The sequence below is a fragment of the Accipiter gentilis genome, chromosome 6, assembly GCF_929443795.1.
Source record: "Accipiter gentilis chromosome 6, bAccGen1.1, whole genome shotgun sequence".
NCBI lineage: Eukaryota > Metazoa > Chordata > Aves > Accipitriformes > Accipitridae > Astur > Astur gentilis.
This window is the reverse complement of record NC_064885.1, coordinates 13,079,249-13,102,272: the sequence shown is the minus strand read 5'-3', so window position 1 is coordinate 13,102,272 and position 23,024 is coordinate 13,079,249. Positions and strand designations below refer to the sequence as shown.

General features: G+C 59.6%; 1 protein-coding gene across 1 annotated transcript; it reads right to left on the bottom strand.

Annotated features, from left to right (window-relative positions):
* Positions 1-96: 96 nt before the first annotated feature.
* Positions 97-22,678, bottom strand: MLXIPL (MLX interacting protein like). Its single transcript, XM_049803447.1, has 17 exons — positions 22,144-22,678; positions 13,800-13,906; positions 13,560-13,642; positions 13,266-13,355; positions 12,453-12,497; positions 11,948-12,146; positions 11,074-11,151; positions 6,423-6,595; positions 5,747-6,344; positions 5,037-5,110; positions 4,403-4,583; positions 3,606-3,718; positions 3,311-3,430; positions 2,837-2,964; positions 2,348-2,471; positions 1,018-1,147; positions 97-547 (listed from the first exon to the last, which is right to left on the bottom strand). The coding sequence occupies exons 1-17, from the start codon at positions 22,437-22,439 to the stop codon at positions 426-428; spliced, it is 2,661 nt and encodes an 886-aa protein (XP_049659404.1). The 5' UTR covers positions 22,440-22,678; the 3' UTR covers positions 97-425.
* Between the last annotated feature and the right edge of the window lie 346 nt (positions 22,679-23,024).

Here is a 23,024-nt window from a genome sequence, read left to right as displayed (position 1 = left end):
CCCCAGCCCTGCCCCAGAGAGACCCGCGGCAGAAAGAACCACGCTGTGGCCTGTAGGCAGAGTGAGTCCTTTATCAGGCAGGGGGGCCGAGCCCCGCTGCCCAGCAGCTCCCCCAGCCCAGGCCTCCCGGCTGAGGGCGGACGGGGCCCGGTGCTGTGCCAGCCACTGCGGGGTCTGGCGGGTCCTGGGGCACAGCACCAGGGGGACGGCAGCAGCCCCCGCCTCTGCACAGGCAGGGACTCCCCAAGTTGATGCCCGTGGAAGTGGGACCCCCGTGGCCCTGGGCCGCCACCGACCAGCACTGCCCCTTGCTTGTGCAGCCTGGCCGTGGTGGCCCTGCTGGGGCCTCCTCGCTGGCATTGGCGGGCGCTTGTCCGGCAGCAGCAAGGGTCTTGGCAGGGCTGGGAAAGCCCCTCCGGGGGCAGCTAGGAGGAGCCACCGCCACGGCCCATCTCTGCCACTGCCCGTGTCGCCTGCTCGGGGACGCAGGCCGGGTCGCTGAGGATGGAGGTCGAAATGCTCAGCTGGCGGAGGGAGCTCAGGACGGCTGCGGGGAGACGTGGGACATGTCAGCTGCCCCCTGTGCCTTGGCGGCTGGAAGGGGCCTGGGTTAACCCATCCTGGGGAAGATGGCTCTTCGCTTCCCTGCTCCAGCCCCTGGAAGAGCACGACAGCTCCCTGCCACAGCCCCCAGCAAAAGGGCAAAGGGAAGCCCACCTTGGGGGGTCTGAGGAGGGTCAAGCCCTGCCCAGCCAGGGCACGGGCTCTCGGTTTAGCACAGCAGCAGCCAGCTCAGCTGGAGCGTGGGTGTGAAAGGAGTGTGGCAAAGCACCAGGCATGCAGCCCCAGGACATCCCATGGGTGCTTCCCTCCTGCGTGGCAGAAGCATGGTGCAGCACCAGCCCCACTGCCCCCCAGGACGCCTCCGTCCCTTTCCCCTCTGCTTTTCCATCAGTCCATGCCAGTGGGCCAGCCTGGCTTCTTTAAGGTGCCACAGACAGGAGCAGTGTCACCTACTTGGCCGAAGCGCTGGGAGGGAGCAGTGCTGGTCCAGCCATGCAAGAGATGTCTGGGTGAGGCTCTCCATGCTGGCTGTGGAGACCATGCCGTTGAAAGACTCGAACAGGGGCCGGATGATGATACTGAACTGATGGGAGCGGAGGAGTTAAGGACCAGCCTTGCCAAGACCATGGTTTCCCACCTGCCAGGTGTGGACAGCACCCTCCTACAGGCAGCAGGACAAACCTCCCTGCCTGGCTGTGGAGCAAACCTGCTGGGTGCCTTCCTCAGCACAGCACCACCCTGGGCACCAGCCCGTACTGCTGGGGTGATGGGGACCTGAGTGTCACCCAGGGCAGGCAGTGGGAGAGCTGCATAACCCCCGTCACAACTGGGCTGCCAGAAATGGTTGATTATACACCGGACAACTGTTCCAGAGCAGATCAGGGAGCCAGCTAGTGAAGCGTCCTCTGAAGTGCCCAGGAGCAGGGCACAAAACCAATGTGTCCAGTGTGCTCCCCTGATGCTCCCAGCCTGCAGAGACCACTGCCGGTGACTGGTGATTTTGTGCATATAGTAATCCACCGCAGGTACCTCCACCACGAGCATGTCCTGGAGCCCATGTCAGCTTTAGTATACCCAGTGTCCTGTGGAAGGAGCTCCACAGCACTCCCCAACTCTGCATCAGGAGCCACCTTTGCCTTGCCTGGACAGCCTGCACTGGATCGGACTGTGGGCAGCAATGCCTGCCCATCCCTCTGCCACTTGGGATTTTGTAGACCTCACAGTCTCTGCAAGCTTAATGGTCCCAGTGTGTTTAATCCCTGCTCACAGAGAAGCAGGTCCAGCCCTTTGACCACCTGTTCCCTGGCCCTTGGTCCCCTCCATCCTTTCCACCATGTGGAGCCCAGACTTGTGTCTCAGGCATGGGCACACCTGGGTTTCCAGGTTGTGCCATGCGGCCACCAAGACCAAGCCATCATGTCACCAGCTTTGTGTCTGGACCTTTCCTAATCCCTATTTGATGGCTGCTGCCTCTCAAGAGCCAGTTCCCATGTCACCAGGAGCTTGTCCCCGCATGAGCTCAGCTCCACCAGTGACAACTTCTACCCAAAGACCAACCGTTTACTCCTACGCTGTTTGCTTCCTTGTAACAGAAGCTTCTCCTAACCACAGCATCTTGGCATGTTCTCACCATGTGCCCTTGGCTGGGAAACATCTCCCCATGGTCCCCAGAGCCTCTCAAGCTGGAGGGACCCCACAGACCCAGGAGCAGAGGGTTAACCAGAGGACCCAGTGTTTGGTGGAGGGGTCAGAGCAAGCAGCAGGCACTGGCCCCAAAGGATACGATCCAGAACTTCCAGTTTTGCAGTGTGGAGGAGTGGACATACTCGTTGAACATGCTGCGCATCTGATCGAAGCGCTGGCGTGTGATGGGCACCCCTGTGGCTGGCAGCTGCTCCTGGCAGAGGCTGTGGGGCACAAGCAGTGCTGTAGGTCTGTGTTCAGGAGGCTGGGAGCCACAGGGGCCACCCCATGGGGAGAGGCTCTGGCAGGGCCTCAGCTCTCAGCAAGGGTGGGCAGGCAGTGTCCCCCTCCCAGGGCAGCTGTGAGGCATGGCCCCATGCTCTGGTCCCACACAGCATTGCCTTTTGAACATCATCCCTCCCCCAGACAGGATTTGAGAGGGGACAGAGTCAGATGCAGGTCCTGGGAGGTGCTCAGGAGACCTGTTGTGTCCTGCTGCCTCCCCAGCGCTGCCGCTTGCCCTGCCTGGCTACCCTGATGCAGGCAGTGGCTCCCTCCTGCCTCCCCCAGCCAGCCATGCCCCCCTTACTTGATGGAGCTGTTCAGTTCCTCGATCTGCTCCCGCAGACGCTGTGCCTCGTCCTGCAGGGCTGCCCGCTCCTGCTGCAGCTTGCAAATGTACTCAGCTGTCTTCTGCAAGGTGGTGGCCTTGCTGACCTATGGGGCCACAGGATGAGACGGTGAAGGGAGCCCCTGGGGTGGGCAGGGCGTGGGGCACCCGGCACTTTGTGCAATGGGGCTGGCAGCACGAGGTGCCATGTTCCCCACTGCCGAGCCTTGGCAGCTTCTGCCACAGGCTCCAGAGCCCAGACCACCCTGGGACAACTGCGCTGCATGGGTCTCCATGTGCCTGGTGTGGGCTCGCAGCCTCATGCCCCATAGACTGGGGTGCAGGGCAGGAGCCCTGTGCACTGGGGTAGACCAGGGACGTAGCGTCCCCAGGTGACACACCATGTCCCTGTGTGCCTGTGGCTGCCCAGTCTGCACAGCCCTGGGCACTCACCTTGATGCTGGGCTGGGCGCTCAGCGTGCTCACCAGGCTGTGCAGCGTGTTGAAGCCCAGCTTGATGTTGAAGCGTCTCTTCTGCTCGGCAGAGATGTGCGTGATGCGGCGGCTCTCCATCTGTGGGTAAGTGCTGTCAGGCACATCCTGGCAGCGGGAACAGCCCTTCGCCACCAGCCCCATCAGGATGGGCTTGCCCAAAGGTTGCAGCTAGGCGGAGGGCAGCAGGAAAGAGGGGTGCATATGGAGATAGTAGTGCCCTCCATAGCAAAGGCAGTGCTTGCTCCTGCTGTACCTTGCTGGTCTCAGGCCTGCCCCGACAGGACACACGGTGGTGCAAGGAGATGCCAGTGCCCAGCCCTACAGTGGATCCTGGGGAAGCCTGGCCAGGCTTGGGCCAGTCACTGCCTGGAAAAGGAAAAGTGATGCTCTGGGGAGCGGGGCAGCAGCAGCAGCAGCCCCTCATGACGGGCTGACACCAAGGTCCCACGCTGGGACAAGCAGAGAGGAGCAGCCTGCAGCACTACCTCAGCCCCAGGGCAGCCAACCTGCTCAGTGACAGGGATGCTCCGGTCCAGCATCCAACCACATCTTACTGCTTTGTCTTATCCCAAATCCCACTCATTTTACATCTGCTCAGAAATGGGAGCATATGGGACATGACATTTTAAATTCCCGGCGTTTCTTGGGGTGGAAATCGCCAGGAGAGAGTCCCAAGGGTAGTGAGGCTGCGGTCTGCAGCACCAAAGTGAAACTGGGAACGACATCAGAGCCTGGTTTCCAGCTGCCACTTTGGTTTCTGTGGGTGAAAGCAAGGTGCTTCCCACTCGAAAACCAAGCTCCAGGTTTTCAAAACCACAGTTCGACATTTTGCTCCTTTTTGTCTTTTCCTGTTTCTACTTTTGCCCCTGTAGAAGGAGGCAGGTGAAGGGGCTGTGCCCTCCCCCGCAGAAGGAAATAACCCATGCTCAGTTGGGTATATGTAAATAGCTGGGATTGAAGTCAAAATGAAACATTCCCACAATGTTTGGTCCAAGCTACCTGCAGGAAATGTGGTGTCCTGTGGAGCTCCTTGGGGTGCCCCAGACTCACCGCAAGCCGACGTGGGGGACAGCTGCTCCACCTTGGGGACTAGCAGTGGGCCCGGCTGGGTGCCCGCCAGTGGCACCGGCACTGGCACCGCTTGGGAAGGGCTGGAGCCAGGAGCCAGTCCTGGGCTCGCTTGGGCCATTCTGGAGAGGAAGGTAGCAGGGACTTCGGGGGCAGCGCTCTGCTGCTGGGAGAAGGCAGAGGGAAGTGGAAGGTTGGGGGGCCAGCCCCCCATGCACACCAGGGACCAGGCCTTCTTCCCCTTTAGTCAGTCAGTGCCCAGGCACTGAGAGCCAAACACCCGCAAGGGGACCAGAGGGGGTGATGTGCAGCCCCATCCCACCATCTGCAGGGGCAGCCCCAGCCCCATTTCCCCAGGGCAGCATCGCCAGGAAAGGGGCCCTGTAGGTGGGATGTTACCCGCATCTGCCCTGTTTCTTTCACAGGAGAAAACACTCAGGTGACTCCTGCCTCCCCAGCACCCCGGCCACATGCCCCCTCCTCCCTGTGCCTATCCAGCCCCATATTGCAAAGGGTGACCCCACAGAGCCCCATCTCCCCACCTGCCCCATCTCTACCCCTGCCCCAGCAACAAGGAGAGGGCAATCCCCAACCTGGGGAGTAGGTGAGTGCTTACCAGAGAGACAGGAGATGTGGGCATGAATCCTGCACCCATCGGGCATGGGGCATCCAGGGCCAGCTCCTGCTTGGCTGCAAGAGGGCAGGGAGCAGAAGGGCACTGCTGCATGAGGGTGTTGGGGCTCAGGTGACCTTTCCTGCCCCACGGGACAGCTAGCCCCAAGCAGCGGCGTTGGTGCAGCCGCTTCCCTCCCTGCAGGAGGGTGAAGCAGCTCCTGGAGAAAGGTACCTTTGCTCTCCGCAGCAGGGGTGTCCTGGGGAGCCTTAGTGCAGGCAGAGACACCCAGCCCCTCCCCAGACAAGCACAGGGCTGGACATGACAGCCTCAGTGGGACCTGTCCCATCATAGGCACTGGCAGCAGGTCAGGCAGGGCACCGGTGACCCCTCAGCCCATCCGTGCCAACAGGGCCATGGAGACCGGGCTGAGGACACAGGGAGTATGCAGCGGTGCCCGTGGCCAAGCCCTGGGGCTAGCTGGGCCCCATCTCCCTCCCAAGCTGTTGGAGCCGGGGGGAGCTCCCCGGGCATGGCTTCACCCCTGGGTTTGGTGCTGCCCCACCATGGGGACAGCCAGGCGCCCTGCTCAGCATCCCCAGCATCCCAACTCTGGGAAGAAAGCAGGATTCCCCTTCTGATCCCCCCCACAGCATCCCCCCTAAGTCCAGCTTGCCCCTGCATCCCCCCCCGCCACCTCTCAGCCCCATTACCTGTGGTCAGCAGCTGGCTCAGGCAGGCGCTGGGCACAGCCAGGTGGGGCGGCGCGGGGGGTCCCGGCATCTTCTTTGCCTTCGTGCCACCGGGCTTCGCCTTCAGCCGCCCACCCCTGCCCTGGGGCAGCCCCTTGGGGGGGACAAACCTGGGGTCGCCCAGCAGGGCAGGGGGCAGGATCTGGGGGGTGGCCGGGCCGGGGTACCCCAGGGGCACCATGCCTGCTGCATAACCCAGCCCCGGAGCATGGGCGGCGAAGCAGGGTGCCGAGAGTGGGGAGGCAGGGTGGGCCAGGAGCGAGGGGCCAGTAGAGCTGGCGTAGGGGAACTTGGAGCGGGGGGCTGAGGTGGAGGAGAATGGGGGGTCCGGGCCCAGCAGCGGTGCCCCAGGGGATGGGACGGGGGGGGCGTAGTGGGGTCCTGGTGGCTCCAGGCCAAGGCACTTGCCAGGGAGGCCATACTGCAGCAGGGGCTTGTGTTGGAGCTGGGGGCTGAGGCTGCCGGGCGCTGCGGTGGGTGGCTCAGGAGGCAGGGGGGCTGAGGGGAGCTCGGGGCCCAGGAAGGCACCTTGGAGGCCAAGCTGGGAGGCACCACCAGGCTGCAGGAGACACAGGAGGGTCAAGGGGGATGCCTGGGGTACCGGCAGCCGCAGGCCACGGGCCAGGATCCTGCTCACCTGGAGGAGGGTGCTGGGCAGGAGCGGGGCCTCAGGGCTTGCAGGCAGCCCCCGGGCACCCATCAGGGACCCCCCACCACTGAACAGGGGCTCAGCCATGGGCACAAAGCAGGGCGGCTCCTGGTAGCCCGGTTGCGTCTGTGATGGCAGTGGCCGGTGGCTGGTGAAGATATCTGCAGGGCCAAGCGGAGACAGAATGATGGACATAAGGGGACCTTCTCAGAGAGGGGGTGGCAAGCCCCCAGGCACACCGGGTGGAGCCGTACTCTGTTACTGGCACTGCTGGGGACTTGCCAGTCCCACCTTCATCTTGGGCTGGGGCAGCTCCGGGCTCTGATTTGGCCCCTGGGTTATTAAACACTGGAGTATGGAGGGAAGAGGCAGCCCACGTGCCCGGGGCCAGCCTTACCACATGCATGGGGACAGGAAAACCTGCCTGGGGTGCCACCCGAGGGTGGGGACCCCATCCCCCACACCCAGCTGGGTGCCACGTGCTCCAGCGCCAGGGCTGCTCCCAGGGGTGTGCGTGACTGTACTGCTCCTCCTGAACCAGCCCCAGGCTGGGGCAGGAACCACAACACCCAGGCTGTGGGCCAGCCACAGTGGCGGGGCTCGGAGGAGCGTGTCACAGCATCCCCAAGTCGTGGGGGACGGTCCCTTGGAGTTGTGGCGAGTGGTTGCCTCCCCACCCCGGCGCTGCCGTGCGCGCAGCCTGCGGCTAACCACATCCCATGGCCTTCCCGAAGCCGAGCCCCGTGACCCTGCCACGACTCCCTCTCGCTTCCTCTCCCCTTCCCGCAGCCCTGCTCCTTCCACAGGCCCAGACACCATGGCGTAAAGGGCTGGCCTGACACTTTGGGCAGCCACCTCCCCAGTGAAACGAGCTCCCTTGGCACATCAGCCCCACATACGCCTCCGCTCGGTGCTGGTGCTGCCGCTGCCTGTGCCTGTGCTGGCTTGGGCATCACCACTGGGAGGGTTTTCCCTGGAGAGGATGATTGTGGGGTGGGGAGGGGGCTGCTGGATGCTCCCCTGTAGGATGGAGCAGGAGCGCTGGCTAGGTTTGCAGGCAGCTGACTGACAGCCCCTGGCACAGGCTCTGTGCCCAAGCAGCCAGCCCAGGACACCGGTCCCCTCCGGGGAGCACCCAGCCATGCTCCTAACTCCTTGGCTCATGAGCATCACTGCCTCCAGGCCCCATGCTGCCGCCAGCAGAGCCTGGCCTGGGTGAGTCCACATGCTGTGTCTGCCTGCCCAGCGTGTTCAGCCATGCCCCAGGCACTGTCAGGGCTGCAATGACTGCTCTTCCTCCAGGCTGTGGCACAGGCTCCAGCACCTGGGGCGCCCTGGCTAGAACCTGCAAAGGCCTGAGACACTTCTGAATCTACACCAGAGGAGCAAACATGCCAGCAGAGCGGGATGCCATGGGGCTGATCATGGTGACAATTCCAGCAGTGCCATGTGCTGCCAGCTGAGGGTAACACTGGTGCAAGATGGGGCAGCGCCACTGCTGAGCTGCCCCACTCAGCCCTCAGACTGCCCCTTCCCCCTACCAAGGACACAGTGAATGCCTGGGAGCATGGCAGAGCCACCCCTGCCCCTCCATGGGCCAGCACTCAGTGTGGGTCACAATGCTGCCAGGCAGGGTCTCAGCCTCCCCGGGGCATAGCACCCAGCTCCACGCTGCCCCCAGCCCTCCGCTGTGCCCACACTAGGCTGTGCCCTGCCACCACACTGAAGCTCTGTGGGTATTTATAGGCATTTCTAGTGCCCAGCTCTGCAGATTCAATTCCTCTTGTGCCTCTTGCTGTGCGGCAGGGATGGAAGGTGGCTGGCTGCTTCTGGGAGCCGTGTACTCCCTTTCTCCCGCTCCTTCCCCACCCCACAGCTTTTGCCAATGCTTCTCTCCATCATCGCATCACTCTGACCTGCTCCCAGGCAGTGCAGTGTGGCCAGGGCATGTCGCTGCCCAAGGAAGAAGACCCCATGCAGTTAGCACACCGCACCTTTGGCATCCCATTCAAACCTGGGGCTGCTCTCCAATGGGATCAGAGCTACAGAGCCCATTCCCAAACCAAGGACCCTACAGCATTGGCCCCAGGCTCTGCGAGAGCCCTGCAGCACGGCAGGGCGATGCCACCCCATGGGACAGCCAGCCCAGCCCCCAGTGCCCCGGTGCCCGGCACAGGTCCTACCTGGAGCACGGTGCCAGCAGGGCATGGGGCCAGGCTGCTCCCTCGCCTCTGCCATCAGGACTTCTCCATCCACCCCACACCACGCTCTGGCACCCGCCGCAGACATGAGGTGCTTCCTCATTTGGGGATTGGTTTTCACACAATGACTGACAGGCGCTGAGCTCTGCCGCAGCCACCAGACACGGTGACAGCCCTGTGACCCTGTGGGAGCCCTGCGCCAACCACTGTGGTGCCCACCCCGCACACTTGCACTGCAGTGCTCTGCACGAGGCTCCTGGGGGGATCCCTGCTGCCGAGCCGTGAAAAGCCATCGCATGCCCTGCTAGAAAAGTAGCCTTGGGGACACAATTAGGTTGGCTGGCACCCACAGCTCTGGCACCCAGCACCCAGCGTTCTCTCCCCATCTCTACTCCCCAGTCCTCCCACGGCCCCATGGGCACACACCCCCAGCACTGCCCATCGCATGGTGTGTGCACACCTCTCTGCTGCTCCTACACCTGTGCCCCACACACCCTCACCGCCTAGCGCGCACCTGCATCCCACCAGCATACACATCGCTCACACACAGTGCTCGGCTGTTGTAGGACTGTCACCTCTCGTCATTAGGGCTAGATGCTCTGCACAGCATCCCAGGAAATGCCACATCTGGGACAAAACTCCCACCCCCAAGTCTCTGAGCACCCTGCAGGTGCTGCCCTGCTCCCAGGCTCACAAGCCTCTCTCCAGCCATGCTCAGCAGCCCAAACCTGGGCAGACAATGAGCCACAGCTGGGATGCCATCCCTGACCCCAGCTGGGCTTGGGACCCTCCCCAGGCCCAGCAGTCCCCCCATGCAGAGCTGCTGGGAATGGGCAGAACAGGAAGGAATGCTTTCCTGCGATGTAGCGGCTTGCAGTAAGACCCATCCCATTCCCAGGCAGCACCCTGGACCAAATGCAGGCCTTTTCCCCAGGAAAAAAAAGACAACTTGGCTGCCCATAGAAATATATTGGTACAGATGGGCACTGTCGTGCCCTTTGCCACATCCTGCTCAGCACGAGGCCATGGCATGAACAGCAGCTAAGCCCACAAAGAGAGGTGCTCAGGCTGCTGCTGTGACACCATTGTGGAGAGGTGCTCCTTGAAAGGGGTTGGTGCAGCTTTCCAGCACCATGTGGGACCTCTTGGGGGAAGGGACACTTGTCAAGTCTCAAATTTGACCCACTCGATGCCATTCCACCTCCCAGCGCCTGATGCCCACATGGGGCACCTGGGGACAGGAGGCAAAGGGCCTCACTGCTAGTGAGGACAGACCCTCTTCCCAGGAAGTCTCACCCTGATGGGAACTCTGGAGGGAATGAGCCAAGAAGGGATGGCAAGAGACTTCCCACCCCATCCATCCCTGGGGCATGCCACCACCTGCCCTGGCACATCGGAGTGCCCCAGCCCGCTCCCCACCAGCATCTGGTCTTGCATCACCCTGCAGCCATATGGTGCAAGCACCCTTGTTTCCTCCTGCTGAAGGAAGTGGAGACCAGCTGTGGAGCTCACAGGGTGCTCACAGAAGCGCAGAGGAGTCTAGAGATGCTGGTGCTGCCCAAGGCCACCAGCTACCAGGAGGGCTGCAGCCACCAACACACACCAGCTCCCACCCTGCAAAGTGTGCCCAGGCCACTGGCTCTGGCATGTTCAAGGGCAGAGCTGGTCCCCGGTGCAGCATGCACCAGCGGTGCCTTGCCCTGGAATATGGGGACACTACACTGCACAGCTGGGATCAGCACATGTCCCAGCTGACTCCATGGCGCTCATGGACACTCATGGCTCAGATCCTGCATGGCAGTGCTGGTGGCAGCCCTATGGGAGGAGGCTGCCATTGCCCACTTCCCAGCGTTCCCCTCAGCCGCCCCCTTGCCCCAGCTGGACGCCAGTGCCACATTTGTCTCTGGGCCAGCCTGGAAGGGACAGTGACTTGTCCCCAGGGGATGTAGCACAGCCCAGCACGGGGTCTCAGCTCCAGGGTCTCCATGGGCTACTCACCCTGGGGCTGGCCAGGCAGTGGGGTGAGGAGGAGGATGCAGCAGCAGAGAACCTGCTCTCTGGAGGTTTCCTCTTTCTTGTGGGGGACAATTGTCCTTCCTCTGTCTGCATCCAAACCGAGGTGGTTTGGCACTCCTGGAAAGACCCTATGTTTGTAGAAATCCCCTCCCACAGCTCCTGGCCAGGCCCTTCCTCACCTGCTGTGGCTCTGCCCTGGGTACAGGCAGGCATACCAAGCCCCTGCCCTGCAGACTGCCACAACACCCTGGTCCATGCATACTGCTTTTTCCATGCCAGTCAATGTCTGGTGCTTTCTGGCTGTCCCAGCAGTTTCTGGTGCTGCCTGGCCAGCCCTCTGAACCACCCATTTTGGGCTGCCATGGGGTGCAGACCATGCTGGGCTGTGTGGGATGTGGTACCACATCTCAGCTGGCTCTTACCTGAGATCTCCATATCATCCAGGCTGGGCTGCAGGGGTGCCAAGTCTGGCTGTATCATGTCAGCATTCCCAACATATGCTGGAAGAGGGCAGAGCTGCAACATCAGGCCCCAGCCACTCCAACCCCAAGACCTTCCCATGAGGCTTCCTCCCACCACTGCCCTCACACCTGCCTGGCTGCCACCCCTCCATGGCACCCTGCATTGCTGCACACTGCGTCACTGCACCCTGCCCTGCAGCCGTGCATGGGCAGCAAAATGGGTGCCCACTCTGTGGAGACCAAGGGCCATCCTGTCCCACCACCCTGCCCGCCAGCACCTCTGGGACCTCATCCAGTGCCCAAGAACCCCAGGGAAATGCTGATCCTTGGCACAGGACTTGCCTGGTGCTGCAAGAGCTCCAGGGACCTGGCCAGGCAGGGACAGCAAAGAGTGGCCATGGAAGGCAGGACCTGCCCACTGCTTACCCAGGACTGGCAGCCCTGCCCTGGGGTCTGGTGCAAGGTCCTTCACAGGGTTAGTGCTCCCTGGGCAGCTCAGCCCATCCCACCTGGGGCAGCCCGGGCGGGTCTGTAGGGAGCCACCAGAGGAGGGGTTGCTCCCAGCCTGCCCAAATGGAGTGAGGCATACTCACTGTTTGGGCAGGGAGGGAGCATCGCCTCCTCCAGTGGCTCCCTGATCTGTTTGGGCAGGGCAGGAGCATCCTCTCCTTGTGCCCCGGCAGGATGGATGCCAGGGGACCCTGTCAGCCCAAAGGACACAGGCAGCAGCTCTCAGGGGCTAAGCCAAGAGGCAGCAAGATGCTACAGTGCGCGCTGCCCACCTGGACCTCCTCCTCTACATCCTGCTAGAGCATGGTCTGAGGATGACACCTACCATCCTCGGGAAGTGCCTGGTGGGTGCTGGGTGTCTGTGTCATGGTGAAGAGGGTGTCAGAAATATCCGAGAGGAAGGTGTCCAAGTCGAAGTGCTGCCTACTCCCTGGCTCCTCTTCCTCATCCCCAAGCAGCATGGGCACCACGTTGCAGAAGAGCTGGTTGCACCATTTCTCTGTTGGCCTCCAGACATCCTCATCCTGTGTGAGATGGAACAAAGGAGCCAGCGGGGCACCTCTCTTGGGGTAGGGTCCATGCCTGGCTCCCCAGCTGCTCTCCCTGGCAGTTCCCATGATCTCCACAGTGTTTATCACTCCAAAGCTTCACACCTGGCACATTGGTGCTTCCAGAAGGGTGAATCCGGCATCCCAAGTGCTTGGCATCCCATCCCATTGGGCTCATCACACCCTGGGGCTTTCATCCGCCTTTCTCCCAAGCTGCCCAGCACAGGGGTCCACACTGCATCCCCCTTTTCCCCCCTCCCCACCCTTCCCCAGTGGACTCACCTGCTTTGGACTGGAGAGCTCTCCCTCCCGAGTGGACTTTCGGAGCTGGAAGAAGACAGCCTGTGTCACCCCTCAGCCAGGGCGGGCACGGTGCAGGGCAGAGCCAGGGGCAGGGCAGAGGGGGGCAGTGCTCAGGAGGGGGTCCCTGGGGGGCTCAGTGTGGCTGCCATGAGTTCACATCTGCCTTTACAGTGTCTGGGGCTGAGCAGCTGCCATAGCACTGGGACCAGTGGTGTGTGGCAGTGCGAGGCTGCCAGCACTCAGCCTGCCTGTGTCAACCCTGGCCTTTATCAGTCCCAGGCAAATGGCCTGGGGAGAAGGCTGGACCACGCTCCCCCTGTGTGGTGGGCAGCCAAGGTCGTGGTGCCAGCATGCCTGAGAGTGGGCACCCAGAGCGACCCAGAGCCACCCGGCCTGCCTGGCAGCACGTGGTGCTGGAGTGAGACACGGCCGGCAAATTCCAGCCCAGCTGGAGCACTGTGGGTGAGCCATGGCTCTACTTGACCCATCCCAACACATGTGTTGTGGGTATGTTGCCAAACCCAGTCCTGGATCATGCACCAGGCAGGGCACAGTCAGCCCAGCTTGGGCTGCCGGAGCACACCGCAGCACCACAGGCAACTGGCGATGGGGTCCCCACTGAGCTCCCCTGCACCAGCACCATGGCAGCAGCCAGCATCCCCCTCCCATGCTGGCAAGAGCCTGCCATGTCCCGCTCACAGTGAGCCACAGCTCCATGTTGGGCATGCTGATGTCCTGTCCCACTGCTGGCACCACTACAGTACAGGGAACAGCATGGGCCGAGCCACTTACCCGCTTCTTGTAGTAGATCCTCCACTTGTGGTACTCCCTCATCACCACCTCGATGCGGCGTTTCCAGTAGTTGCCCTCCAGCACGACAGCCTGGAGGGGGGCAGGGCAGGGGGTCATGGCTGAGCCCCCCAGCCCCAGCACCCCCCAGCCAGGGCCGGTTTCCTTGTGCCACATCAAAAATACCTTTCCCGGCTATGAAATACAACAAGCTCTGCCCTCTGCATGTCCCTAGCTCCCACCTCTGCCACCCAGACCTGCTCCTGGCTGAGAGAGCTGGAAGGGACCATGCCCTACCTCTGGTTTTCGGTGGTCATCAGCCTCTGACCCCTCCAGCGGGGTGATGAAGCCACACACAGGGTTCTTCCTCCGCTCCACATCTGCACAGGGAAAATACAGATGGCTTTACCCATGGGTCCATCCCTGTGCTGGGGAGGGTGCCTGTGCACCCGTACATCACTGTCCCAGTGCCAGCCCTGTCCCACCCAGCATCACCTAGCACTCAGCAGACAGAGCGGGTTCTGGCCCCATACTCACACTGGATGTACCATGCTCTCCAGATAGCGTTGTTGAGACGAATTTTGTCCCGGCAAAGCAGCCGCAGCCCCTTGAAATTCTTCCACTTTGGAGACACCAGCTTCCCACTAAAACACCAAGCAAAGGAGAGGCTGAGGGGCACCATCCCAGAGCCCTCCCAGTTCAGGGTCTCCCAAGGGGCCATCTCTCGAGAGATGCCTGGGGCCACCAGCCTGGTGGCAAGTCTAGAGCAGGCATAGCTGTGTGGCTCTACTGCAGGCTGCTTGCCAAGCACCCATGGGAACACCCATAGGAGCACACTGAGCTCCTGTTCACCCTGAGAGCAGCACAGACCTAAAATGTGAGCTTCACAGACCCACATGAGGCTTCTTAAGCCCCTGCGATTAAAGCACAGCACATGGAGGAATTGATTCATTGAGGCTTGAACCCCAGTTCCGAGGTGGGACCCCGCTGCCCCCGACCAGGACAGCTGCATCCTGCCCTGGGGGACGGGAAGGGAAGTCTCCCACCCAGGCGAGACACCCAGAGACATGTGTTGCTGTGGCTCTTGCCTCATCGCAGCATTTGGGCAGCTATTTCTGACCCTCCTTTTAACTCCAGGCAAGGCTTGGAAACACTACCTTCAGCTGGGGCCAGACACAGGCAGTGGGGCAGGCAGGGGCAGCCATCTATGTGGGTCTGGGGAGGCAGGACAACAAGCTGGAGGACATTAAAGACATTAAGGGACGCTTGCCTGTGCCCCAAGACAGGCAGAGAGTGGGACCAGCCCTGCCCTCAGCCCAGCACTGCCCTGGGCTCTTCTCCGCATGCATCCCTGTATACCTGTACCCTACACCCCGGCCCCCAGCCCGAGCTGGGCTCCCTCCTTGCTGTTTCCCAGCTCCCAGCAGCAACCACGTTTGTTCTACAGCATGTGGTGGTGGTGGTGGTGATGGCCCTAATGGGGCCTGCAGTGCAGGCAGCCACATTTCACCAATTGTCTTGTTTCCTTCCAGCCAAGGGACATGACCCCCTTGCATGCACCCACTGAGAAGGTCCTGAGGGTCCTGCTGCCCCAGGAGCTCCATGGGGGAGGCTGGAGTGCCTCTGCCTTACTTTGGGGTCCTTTTCACTTCTCCCTGTGAGTGCAGCAGCTGCCCTGGCTCTCCCATCCACCAGGGCATGGCTTTGGGGCAATGCCGGCTGCACGGAGGGGCCCTTTGAGAGCAGGCTGGAGGCCGCATGGCATCCCTCTCTGGGAAGCCCTTGGCCCTCTCCAGCCAAGAGTTTGTCCCTTAAAGGTCTTGGTGCTGCTTTGGGTCCCATTTATCCTCGGCAAATGCAGGGAGGAGGAAAGGTAGTGGCTGGGCTGGGTGTAGGGATGCTGTATCCCCTCGTTGCCAGCATCTCCTCAGGCACACCCCAAGGTGCCATCAGGCCATGTCCCTGAGGAGGTGCTGGGGATGAGAGCAGTGCCCAGCTAATACTTTAAGAAGCCACACACTTGTTCATTCAAGCTTGTGAAACCCTTAGACAAAGCCTCTGGCCAATTCTGCATTAACCTGCCTTGAAATCTGCCCCCCGCTGCACAGCATGGCACAGCATGGCAAGTGGGGCTCCTTCCCTCAGTGCCTGTGCTGGCTCAGCTCAGAGTTTGGCTTGGAGCTCCGTGCAACCCAGCAGGCAGGTGGCTTGTTGCAGACAGGGTGCTGTCCTCGATGTTAGAGCCAGGCAGCCCAACCAGTCAGCAGTGCAAGGCAGAGAGACCACAGTGCTGGTCCTGCAAGGCTCTGCGGCCAGAGAGAGCGTGCCGGGGCAGAGGGGAGAGAAGAGTGCTGCTGGCCCATCTCACTGTGGGGGACAAGGATCAGGGACCCCTCCAACTCCAGAGGGTGATGCAGGGATGTGTCTGGGAGCGGGTGCTCCCACCTGCAGGGGTGGACAGGGACGGTCTCCCCAGGGAGTCCCAGCCCGACCCACTGCCCTAGGGACTGGGGAAGGACCCGTGTCCCCATGGCTCCAGCCCACAGAGAGTTAAGGACTTGGCTACGCACTGGCCACTCTGCTATCACCAGGATTGAACTTTCCCCAGTGGCACAAGGCAAACAGCGCAGTGGTGCCAACCAGAGGAGCCAATGGAAGGGACGGGTTTCCTGGGCACATGGCCAGATCCTGCTGGTCAAGGCTACCCAGCCACAGTCCTCACCAGTGCCCCCCACCCTGACAGCCAGCTTAAACGAGCAGCCTGAGCCTGAGGGCCACAGCCCCGCAGCCCCAGATGGGCACCTCAGCCATGCACGAGGCTGGTGGGGCCGTGGCCTGGAAGGCAGAGGGGAGATGCCTTTGGGCTTTGCCATTAACCATCTTTTTTCCCCATTAACAAACCTTTCAGTTTCGGGGCTTATCAGGCTGATCTTTGTTCCCTTGTTTGCCTTGAAAATGACCCCACCCTTCCCTGAAATTATCTCCCCCAGGGAGATGGATGCAAATCCCATGCTGAGCCTCAATAAAGGTTTGGGATGCCCCAAACTTGAGGTCCTGCTGCCCCATGCTGCTGGACAAATGGTGACACAGACCCCAGAACTGCCTAAGGGGTTTCTGTGGGATGGGGTGAGCTGGTAGCAGGGCTCAGCCTGAGACCAAACCCAGCGTGGGTCAGCACCAACTCTGTTTCAGCCAGTTGCACCTTGTTTGCTCTGTGATTCATTTAGTCCATCCAGAAGTTTAAGGTCTTGTGGTCCCTGCTTTCATGGCATAATGAATGTTTTGCTCTCCATCAACAGCAAGAGGAGGGAGGAATGATCTGGTGAGATGCAGGGCTGCACAAAGAGAAGCAGGCAGCAGCAGGAGGGGAACAGCTAAGCTGAGGGTCCTCTGGCAGGTACAAGCCTGCTCGGCGTTTCCAAGTGCAGCAGGAGCAGGATCCCCCGTGGGGCTGTCAGAGCCCCCCTTGCTCCCCGGGCTGCTGGGACACAGCTTGGCCCTGGGCTGGCTGAAAGAGGACAGCCTTTCCTGGGAGTCCTAAAAGCTCATGTCCGATTTCTTATAAATTTTGGTAGCAAAGTCATGTTTTTTCTTGAGTTTTTGTTTCAAAATCTAGAGTCTGACAAAGGAAGTTAAATATCTAACCACAATTTTCCTGCAAAGTGCCCCCAAGCAAAAAATGACTGTGTTCAAATCCGACTTCAAATCTCTACTATCTAAATGAGCTTTTTTCTTTACCGGGTTGCACTGATGAAAAGGCTGCTGTGCCAGCTTGGCCGCTCACCGTGCTGCCTCCTGAGGGAGCGAGCTCTGCCCGGGACAGTGCTGCAGCCTGCATGGGTGCATCTGGGGTAATTCGAGGGCTGTGTTGTTAATAGACTGTACCGGTGATTAGATTGGGACCTCCTCTGTGTGTTTACTTGCAGGTAGGAGTGCCTCTGCCCTTACAGCTCTGCCTCTTGGGCAGCCATTTTCCTCTGTGCAAAGGAAGCATGAAGTGCCCCAGATGAGAAAGGAAATCATTTACATCCTCTTGCAAATAGTTGTCTGAGAAGCTGGATAGCTGCAAGCCAAGCTAGGTACATGTCCACAACCAGTTATGTTGGGGATCTCTGGAGGTACTATCCCACTGTGCATGAGTGTGGGAACAGGCTTGCACACCAGCCCAACTCCTCTGCACACTGCTTGGACAGGATCAGCCCCAAATCCTTGGGAAATGACAGAGAAAAGGCATGCAGCTCCCTGCCACTAATGACAGCACAACCACACTACAATGTGGATGGGTTTAGCCCAAGCACGAGCCTTTCCCCTCACCAGACCCGCTATTGCCCATCATGCAGATAACTCGTAGCAGAAGCTGCCCAGCCCGCCGCAAAGCCCCAGAGGGATCTGCCAAGCCAGGACTGCTCTTGGCACTGAGCTCTGCTTCCCTCACCTCCCACTTCCTTCCAGCCAGGGCACAGGCAGTGCCCAGACCACCTTAGGTCTGGATGAGACCAAAGCCTCATCAAATGGTGGAGGTGGACCCAGCCATCGCAGGATGTTGCCACATTGGTGCAAGCCGCTTCCAGCCAGCCTGAGCTAGTGCACAGGGCTGAGGGCAAATGCTGTAGTGAACTGTAGTGAACTGAGGTGAGTGATGTACCAGGTGGGCAAAGGAAAGTGCAGGCTAATCCTGAGACGAGGAAACAGGGAGAGGGCAGCTCAGCTTGTGCATCACTCGGGTCTCTGCCTGGGTGCTTTCTGCCCTGTGCATGAGTGTTTAAGGCACTGTGAATTAGAGAATCAATCAGAGAGTATGGCAAATATATAGCAGCAATTCCACTTCTTCTGGGAAAGCCTCAGGGCCTGCTATCAGCTTTCCAGGAGGATGAATTAGTAGGGAATCAGCGCGCAAGGATGTAATTGAAGCCTACCTTTTTTTAAATCACAAGAGGGGCAGAGTTAATACTCCACGTCACTTACCAGTCTGATGTCCCTACCTGCTAAATCTCCCCTCTTGGTATTTGCAGGGGAGAAGAGGAGGTTAATCTACATCGCACTCTGGGAACAGCTACAGGAGGCTTCTTCTGAAGCACACGATAGACTTGTACAAGGTTAAGATCACAAGTGGTTGCAGTTTGCAGTTCCTATCTGCACCCCGTTTTTCTCCCTTCAAGAGGACAGTCCCTCAGGTCAGTCACCCAATGATTCCCTGCAATGGGCCACAGAAAGGTGTGTGAGCCCAGGAGACCTGCAAGGCAGGACACTGGGGAGTCACACTGCAGTGATGAGGAGAAAGAGCTTGCTCAGGTGGGCAGATTGTGCTAAGGCCAAAGTGTGAACAGTTCCTTAAGGAGCTCAGCTCCACACACTCAGCTTTTGGGGGAAACGTGGAGGGGCCAAGTGTGCTGCAGGGAAGTCCACCTACAGGAGAAACAACAGTCTAAGGAAGGGATTCAATAATTGCAGCACATTGCAGGAGAATAAGGAGTGGAGGACAATCATTAAGTCTTTGGCAGGAGAGCTGCTGGAAGTGTCCTTGCAAATGGGTACAAAGGGCCTGGGAACAGCTTCATCCCAGCACCAGGAGGAGGACCTCAGTGGGCAGAGTTGGCTCTCTTTGAGGGATCTGAAGAAAGAAGTTACTGCTAGCAGCAAGCCTTGATGTGGAGAGAGCGCTTCTTTCCCAGCGAGGCACTGATGCACAGTCCAGCCCATTGGGGGATAATAGGTCTGATCCTCCAGGCGATTGCTCAAGCTGAGACAGGACTGCCATAAACACCTGTAAAGTGCCACAGAGGAATGCTGGAGAGGGGAGGAATTACAGTACTCAAATGACTGTTCAGCTACCGCCATTGAAAAATGACACTGTTTAGAGAGAGTTTAGTGCCTTTGAAATGGTGTAAGCCAGGACAGGGAGGAATGGGTGGCTGCAACACTCACAGCTCAGCCAGCAGGTCAGGAGAAGTGATAGTTCCCCTCTACCCAGCACTGCAAAGGCCAAGGCTGGATATTGTGTCCCGATTGGTTCCCCTGATAAAAGAGGGAGTTTCACAAACTGGAGTGATCCTGGAGGAGGACGTTAAGGTGGTCAGGGACTAATGTACATGACAAAAGAGGAGGGTGAGTGATAGGTTTGTTCAGCCTGAAGAAGAGAAGGTGAAGGGAGGATCTATTTATTGCCTTCAACTACCCAAAGGAGGCTATAGAGGAGATGGAACCAGACACTTCTCAGACATGCACCGAGAAAGGACAAGAGGCAACGGACACAAGCTGGAACAAAGAAAACTCCAATTAAAGCCATGGACAGAACTCTTCCCTGTGAGAGTGGTGCAGCCCTGGGACAGGGTGGATAGGTGGTTGGCTCACCATCCTTGGTCTCCATCCATCAGAGTGATGGCCCTGAGCAACATGATCTGGCTTTGGAGTTAGCCCTGCCTTGCACAGGGATTGGACTATGAACTCCAGAGGTGCCTCCCAACTGATACCTTTCTGCAGTTTCTGCTTTGTTAGGGAGTTAGTCTACAACATAATTGTGGATGCACTCCTGAAGACTGGAGGACATTTGGCTGGCGACTCCAGCTGAGGCTGTGCTGCACCAACACCCCTTCTGAGGAACCTGGCTGGGAGGGAGGGTGTGAAATGGCAGATGATGCAGAGAAGTATCAAGTCAGATAAAAGTAAGAGTAGAGGTGTGCCAAGTATCTTTAAATTCTATTTTTCCCCTCCAATACCTTCCTCCAACTTTTGCTTACAAGTCTGTCAAAAATGTATTAGCAAAGCTGCCATGGGTTTCCAAAGTGAGAAAAGAAATGCCTGAACAAGAGCTAGCCAGCAGAGTGGTCAGCTCTAGAGCCAGAGTCCAATCCCACCTGCGGAGAGTCATATCCAGCACTGCATCACAGGTCCAGGTTCACCTGAACCCAATCTCTGATCAATGCTTATCATCCTGTTTGTAGGGTGCTGGCAAGCTGCAGAGCATGACAGCTGAGGGGTGGAGGGGGAGAGCACCTAAGCATGAAAGGAACTCCAAGAGAAAAGAACCGAGCATGAAGTTTGCAGAACATCCAATGTCAACGTTTTCCTGGTTGGGGCCCACGGCCTGCAGCTACCCTGGCTCTACAGCAGACCAAGAACTGCTCCTATGGGTGCTGAGGAAGACCTAGTCTTGCACCAAGGCAGCCAGGAGACATCCAGGGTGGCCATCAGTAGTGGTACTAATGCTTTGTAGCTTGATGTGGATCCTCCTCACTGAGGGCTGCTGTCCAACTGCAGTTATGGTTTGCCATAGTGCTGGGCTTGGGGCTCGTGTGTGCATTATCATGCTCAGTGCAGGAGGGAAACAAGGCCCTGAAAGAGTCCAAGGGGTAGAGAGATCTGGAGTGATAGAGCCCTGTCTCTAGCGTAATGCCCAACCCTGGGTGGCATACAGCTGCTGTGGTCTGCTCCAACTGCCAAAGCACTTGCACCCTTTCCCCACTGCCTGGGGAGCAGCAGAGCTCAGAGTCACACAGAGGCTGTGGTGCATTTCAACAGTCAAGAGCTTGAGCACGCTGGGTGGAGCAGTGTCTGTTCCTCCAGCCCCAAGCTGCAAGGATCAGAGTATGGCAAGTATGGGGCTGGGAGAGCAAAAGAGAGTGAGGCCATCAGTGCCTCAGTGTCCCCTGTGCATGGCACTCAGAGGTGACTTACTTGCCTGACCAGGAAGCATGACCCTCAGCTGGGTCACTCCACGCTGAAGCTCAGTGTGCTCCTGCAGAGTACCAGCTTCACCAGCACCCTGGAGGAGAACTGTGCCGCATCAGCTGTGAGCAAACCATGCAATCTGGGATGTGGCGATGGGCCAAATGTACACAGCTATGTGGCAACTAGTACCCTTGGAGTGCTGTCCCAGTGCCTGGCGTCACTGGGGGTGCTCTGGCAGTGACCACATATTCCATCACCTTGAGCACTCAAGGACTTCAAGGCATACCTGAGAGGCCAGCAACTGAATGAGACCCTGCATGGAACAAGGCAATGGGCAATTCTTCAAGGCTGTTTTGCTGAGGTGTTGTTTTCATGTGGCATCAGTAGGACATCGTCATTCCAGGTTTGCGCCAGGACACTTTGGGAAAGCTGTGCAAGCAGTTTTGTACTGATGCCAGTAGAGCAAATCACCCTGATACCATGCTTGAGAGAACTCAAAACCCTGCGGCCTTGGCAAAAGAGGAGAGCTGCCTCCAAGAATGTGGACCAAGGCACTAAGAGACATGCAGGCTCTCCTGTTCTCACTAAGGAGCTGTGGGATGAGCAGGTCCCTAGTGGCCTGGACTTGGGTGATTTGTGTGGCTGGGGGAACGATGCAGTTACCCATCTGAATTTGCAGGAGGGAAGCAGGGAACCTTTCAGGAGGCCCTGGACAAAGCCCCGTGCAGCCATCCAGCCCCTAGTGGTGCTGCATGTCCTGGAATAACCTCAGGACATGTGGACAGAGTCAAGAACGGGAAAGCAGGACTCCTGCTCTGGCCTGGATTGCCAAAAACTGAGTGCTGGCTGCCCACAGGGTTATTACTGCTTTACAGATTGTGCAGGGTCTGGCCATGAGGGTGCTACAGCTGGATGCAATCACTCCAGAACCCATGGGAAGATGGAGGAGGGTTAAGATACCTGTGAAGAGAGGAGGAACTTTCCATCTGACTCTATGGCCAGCAACCCAGCATCAGTTCTTTCTCCCTGAAACCTCCCAGGATGGCATTTTTTGAGCATATTGCCCATCACAACCCAATGGAGAAGAGGAGGATGTCTGCTGGCAGCAAGTTCCTGGATGGCCAGTAGGGCTCAGACAGCCTCATACCTTCAAAGAGGGGGGGGGGGGGGGGGGGTCCGAGACGCGTGCCAGCAAGAGGGCTCTGGGACTCACCTGTACTCCAGGCTCATGCACTCGAAGAGCCGGGTGAGGGTCGGGTCAATGCTCCGGGGATCAGCCAGCTCAGGCTCGGTGCGGTGGTGGCGCCGGCGGGGGAGTGAGTCGCTGTGCGGCGACGACACCATGAAGTGGCCACTGTGGATGACCTGGGAGGGGTTCTGCGCCCCAGCACCGGGTGCTGTGCCACCCACAGCCGTGTCCTCGGAGTCCGAGTCGGAGTCGGAGACGGGGCATGGCCCAACCGGGGGCTCTGGGAAGGGACCTGGGAGCCCCCCCTGAGCTCCTGCCATCGCCCAGCGCCTGCTGGGGAGCCCTTATCAGCCTGCCCCAGCGCTGTGGTTCACATCCTGGTTGTGCCAGAGCCCTATGGGTGCTGTGTTAGCGTCGAGCACATGCTGTTGGGCTCCCCGGCACAGGACACCCACACCACACCTCCTCCTTGGCGCCGCTTGCCCCACCCTGGACCACGCTGTCTCCTCCACGCTCCAAAGTTCGGCTTTCAGTTTGCCGGGGGCGGCTCGGTCTCAGCCCTGTTTATATTGGTGGTGGCTGATCCCGCCCATGGCGCACCGTCAGCCGGGCCACAGCACCCTGCCACCCGCCACCGGCCACGGGAGCTTCAGCTCCACGCCGCCGTCCTGCTCTTGCAACACACCTGACAGCCCCAGCTTTTATTCCCCCTGCAAACCCGGGGAGGAGCAGCTGCGGGTCCCCTGTCCCCCCCTTCACCAGGGGCCACGGGTTTGCTGGCAGTCGGCTCTGTTTACCCCGGGTTAATCGCTGCTCCCAGCATGCTGGCAGGGAGAAGAGCCGGCGGTATTTACCTAGTGCCTCTGGCCTAATGTATCTCCCTGCACTTCCAAGGAAACAAATAC